Source organism: Spermophilus citellus (genome assembly GCF_964194105.1).
Source record: "Spermophilus citellus genome assembly, chromosome: 16".
NCBI lineage: Eukaryota > Metazoa > Chordata > Mammalia > Rodentia > Sciuridae > Spermophilus > Spermophilus citellus.
In genome coordinates this window covers 53,377,650-53,382,610 of record NC_138196.1, presented here as the reverse complement: position 1 = coordinate 53,382,610, position 4,961 = coordinate 53,377,650, and the positions used below count along the sequence as shown (strand labels likewise).

Sequence of the window (4,961 nt, the reverse complement as noted above, 5' to 3'; positions counted from 1 at the left end):
GCCAGATTTCTGCACATCTTTTTTCCCCTCTGAATTTTCAGCAACCCTAACAAAGACCACATAGCAAAACTAGAAGCAAAATCCCAAGCTTCAAAATTTCTTTGTGCCCGTTATAGTTTCTTTTCAACCCACGGAATGGCAGGAAAGTAGACAATATTGTTTTCATCACTCTCTGGGTTTTGATTGTTTTGATTGTCTCAACATGTATATAAATTATGTAACTTTTTTGTTGATCTTATCGGATTTTAGCTAACGTGACCTTTGTTATTTGATTATTCTTATTGTCCACAAAGTTCACATTAAAGGAAAATTTAAATTTCGCAATTTTATCATTATGTATAATTTTAGAGATTATTAATTTTAAAACGTTAAAAATAAGCAAGCCTACAGTAAAGTATATGTTTAACTGTAGACAGGAAAAAGTGCGGGGAGGCGGGGGAGATACCTCAAGGAGGGGAAGAGGTTTGGACGGTACCGGCCATTGGCTATTTGTGTAGTCGAGAGTCAAAATTGTTGAATTTAAGGAAGTGCTACAGTACAAAACGTTGTTGGTGCGTTCTGTTACGTTACTGACCAAAAACGAAAGGGAGAGGAAGGAGGTATTGTCTACGCTGAACCACTGAACCAACCCCGGTGCCTGCCAAGCAAGGACTAGCTTCCAAGACTGCACCCCGCTCAGCACTACCCAACTGGATAAATGGTTTAACTTCGTTACGTTTAGTATTACTATCTAAAAGGCACTCCCCCATTCCTAAACGCCGTCTGAGACTCGGCCTCAGAAAGCCTCGCCTATCTACATTCAAAACAGTGCCAGCTGCTGTTTTCCCGCAGCAAAACAAACCCGGAGCAAGCTTTTGTTTATTTTGGTTGCGCTCAGTAGTCAGCGTCCTGGGGGCGGAGACCCGAAGACGGCGCCCCCGAATGGCGGCACCGGGTCTCCAGGGCTCGGCCCGTCTGCCAGTCAGCCCCGCCGACCAGGCGGCTCGACGCACAGACTCGCCTCCACTATAGGCGCCGCACCGGGCTGGGAGGGGGCTGACGGAGCGTGCGGCGTCACAAAGCGAAGCCAGAACGCACGGGTTTCCGCCGAGGTTCGGGACGCCCCGGGCGAACCCCACTAGCGGCCCTCCCTCGCGGGGCGGGAGGCGCCAAGCGCCCGTCTCCTGTCTCCCTCCCTTCCCCCGCGGACTGCCCCAGAGCAGCTTGGCGCGGCCGCGGCATCGCCGCGGCCCAGACGCCGCAAAGCGTCCTGGGAGAGCCGGCTCGCACCGGAAGGACGCGCGAGCGCGCGGCGGCGGCGAGGTTATAAAAGGGAAGGAGCCGGCGGCAGGCGGAAGTGGGCGGTTCAGCTGCTCTGGACGCTGTTGTTTGGTGTGTGGGCCTCCTGAGGGGCGTTCTCTGGAGGACAGCCGGTGCAGGCCGCAGTGACAGGGCCGTTCGCCCCTGCGCACCCTGTCTCTTACCCGGTGCAGCGTCTGCTGGTGCCCTCCGCGTCCTGCAGGCCCAACATGGCGCAGGAGGTGTCGGAGTACCTGAGCCAGAACCCGCGGGTGGCCGCCTGGGTGGAGGCGCTGCGCTGCGAGGGCGAGACTGACAAACACTGGCGCCACCGCCGGGAGTTTTTGCTCCGCAACGCCGGGGACCTGGCCCCCGCGGGTGGCGCTGCCTCCGCTAACCCGGACGAAGCTGCCGACGCCGAGAGCGGGACCCGCAGTCGGCAGCTGCAGCAGCTCATCTCCTTTTCCATGGCCTGGGCAAACCACGTCTTCCTTGGGTGCCGGTGAGTAAGGAAGCGTCCCTGACCGGCTTTCGGTTTTCTCTCCCGCCTCCGAACTGGGACCTGGGACCCGGGGTCTTGAGCCCTTCGTAGTACGGCCTCGGTGGGGAGGGGAAGTTGTGAAGCGCGGGAATTCACGGGACCGGCTGCCCTCTAAGGGTGAGAAGGGCGTCACGGCGAGCCGCGGACACAATTAGCAGTCTGTGGGTGTCCCCGTTGTAGGGGGACTGTTGGTGGGGTTGTTAGTGTAAAGCTGACTACGTTCTTGTAGTTGAAAGCAAGGTTTAAAGGTTAGTGAGGAGAGATCCGCCCACCAGATCCTAAGGCATTTGTTTATGGGCTTCCAGGAAACTAAAAGTTCTTGGCGGTTGGTACACTTTCTTGATTGCAACCAGGAAATGCAGTTCCTGTGGCTTTTTTTTCCTTCTGCACACCACAAGTAGTAGTTTAAAGAAAAACAATTTTTAAAAGTGACTTTTCTTTCTTTTTCAGGTACCCTCAAAAAGTTATGGATAAAATTCTTAGTATGGCTGAAGGCATCAAAGTGACAGATGCTCCAATCCATACAACAAGAGACGAACTGGTTGCCAAGGTGAAGAAAAGAGGGATATCGAGTAGCAATGGTTAGCAGATCATAGATGTGAACATACATAGGAGTTTAGAAAATAAGTTTGATATAATTAGGAATTGTTGTCATTACTAATTTTTTTTAACAAGTTAGAATTTATATAATGTTATTAAATTGGAATGTTAACCTAAATTATATGTCTGTGTGTTTTAGGCTCTGAATTTGATAGTTTATTTTGCTGTAGAGTTTGAAGTGTCCCATGTTGTCTGATGCTGTTAATATTTTTAATATTAGAAATTAATGGTTATTCAACACTGTTTTAAGAAGTTATTTCACACTTTTTAAAGGAACTACTAGTTCTGAAATATTTTTACGTTGTGCCTTTATATAATTGAATATTTGTCTTGTCAGCTGATATATATGATGTATTTTCTAGTTAAATATCTGTTTTTTCCTTCTTTTTAGAAGGGGTAGAAGAGCTATCCAAAAAACGAATCATAGAAGGAAAAAACAACTCTGCAGTTGAGCGAGATCTTGCAAAAATTTCTGCCAAAACAGAACGTACATCAGCTCAGCCAGAAAACAGTTCTACATGTTCGGGGTCATGCACCAAATCAGAGAGTAGTGGAAACTCCACTCGGAGCTCTGGCATCTCTGGTCAGAATAGCTCTATGAGTGAAGGAGATCGATCTGTTTCCAGCCAAAGCAGCAGCAGCATTTCCTCTCAGGTAACAACGGCAGGATCTGGAAAAGCTTCTGAATCAGAAGCTCCAGATAAGCATGGTTCAGCATCATTTGTTTCTTCGTTGTTGAAATCCAGTGTGAATAGTCACGTGACCCAGTCCACTGATTCCAGACAACAAAGTGGCTCACCTAAAAAGAGTGCTTTGGAAGGTTCTTCAGTCTCTACTTCTCAGAGCAGCTCAGAGATTGAGGTGCCCTTGTTGGGTACTTCTGGAAGCTCAGAAGTAGAGTTGCCATTATTGTCTTCTAAACCTAGTTCAGAGACAGCTTCAAGTGGGTTAACTTCCAAAACTAGTTCAGAGGCAAGTGTTTCATCATCAGTTTCTAAAAACAGTTCCTCATCAGGCACATCATTACTAACTCCCAAGAGCAGCTCAACAAATACATCACTGCTCACTTCCAAAAGCACTTCCCAGGTAGCTGCATCACTGTTAGCTTCCAAGAGCAGCTCCCAGACCAGTGGATCTATGGTTTCCAAAAGTACTTCCTTAGCAAGTGTGTCCCAGCTAGCTTCTAAGAGTAGTTCTCAGAGTAGCACCTCACAGTTGCCTTCTAAAAGTACTTCACAGTCAAGTGAGAGTTCTATCAAGTTCTCTTGTTGCAAATTAACCAATGAAGATGTGAAACAGAAGCAACCTTTCTTCAATAGACTGTATAAAACAGTGGCATGGAAATTAGTAGCTGTTGGTGGCTTTAGTCCCAATGTGAATCATGGAGAGCTCCTAAATGCAGCTATTGAGGCTCTGAAAGCAACACTGGATGTGTTTTTTGTCCCACTAAAAGAACTGGCAGATCTGCCTCAAAATAAGAGCTCTCAAGAAAGTATTGTTTGTGAATTGAGGTGCAAGTCAGTGTACTTGGGCACTGGCTGTGGAAAAAGCAAAGAAAATGCAAAAGCAGTTGCATCAAGAGAAGCATTGAAGTTATTTCTTAAGAAAAAGGTGGTGGTAAAAATATGTAAAAGGAAATACAGAGGCAGTGAGATAGAAGATCTAGTACTCCTTGATGAAGAATCAAGACCTGTAAACTTACCTCCAGCTTTAAAACATCCTCAAGAATTACTATAATCTATAATATGTTCAAAATATCACTGCATACAGTATCTGGTATTTGAAGAGAAAACTGGCTTACTTTTGTACAATATAAAACAGGCTTTCACAAATTTTGTATTGCTTTTTTCCAGTTTTGCAGAAAAATTTACATTCTAATTCTCTTCACATAAGTAGAAGTTGTAAATAATTTATGAATGACAGTACATATTAAAAAGGTGTGCATTAACAGCATACCAGTATGCTGTTTTATTTGCTGAAGAAAATACTGTCTTCTATTTTTAATGATGTATTAGGTACGATGTGTAGTTCTGTAGAGTCTTAAAATTTTTGTACTACTTTAAATTTGGTGAAAATGTATTAAGTTGTCTACCATGCTTTTTTTTAGCTGAATAAATCACATCAAAGAAAAGGGGACCACAGTATTTGAATGTCTGAAAGTCTGTGAAACTTAAGGTTTTAAGAATGTTGCCCATAGTGTTGAACATGTCTGTAAGAGAATAAAAGAAAAAATAGTTGCCTCAGACTATTTTTATGAGAAGTTGTAAGCATTTTTTAGATATAAAGCAGTATAATGTACTTATTTTATTCTGAAGTTGTTTAAAATTCACCATGATTTTGACCGCTGCTGATTCTTTAAGCGGGTTAATTTATGTTTTGAGGTAAAATACAATTTACACTTTTTCTTAAAGACATAAATGTGGGTTTCTATATTAAGCATATTTTGTGACTACTATTAACAGATTGATTTGTTTAGATATTAAATGCTTTAAGCTATTTTACCTTTTCAAGAAGTTGTGTTTTTTTTTTCTCCTTTAGGTCA

At 44.3% G+C, this 4,961-nt stretch overlaps 1 protein-coding gene across 2 annotated transcripts; it reads left to right on the top strand.

Moving 5' to 3' along the window:
• Positions 1-853: 853 nt before the first annotated feature.
• Positions 854-4,200, top strand: CDKN2AIP (CDKN2A interacting protein). Of its 2 annotated transcripts, none has more exons than XM_081269055.1 (3): positions 854-1,780; positions 2,270-2,400; positions 2,811-4,200. In XM_081269055.1, exons 1-3 carry the CDS (start codon positions 1,509-1,511, stop codon positions 4,154-4,156), a joined length of 1,749 nt encoding a protein of 582 aa, XP_081125181.1. In that variant the 5' UTR covers positions 854-1,508; the 3' UTR covers positions 4,157-4,200. The 2 variants fall into 2 exon arrangements, with proteins under 2 accessions (XP_081125181.1, XP_081125182.1); XM_081269056.1 differs by having other exon boundaries at positions 874-1,780; positions 2,270-2,369; positions 2,811-2,947.
• Positions 4,201-4,961: the final 761 nt, after the last annotated feature.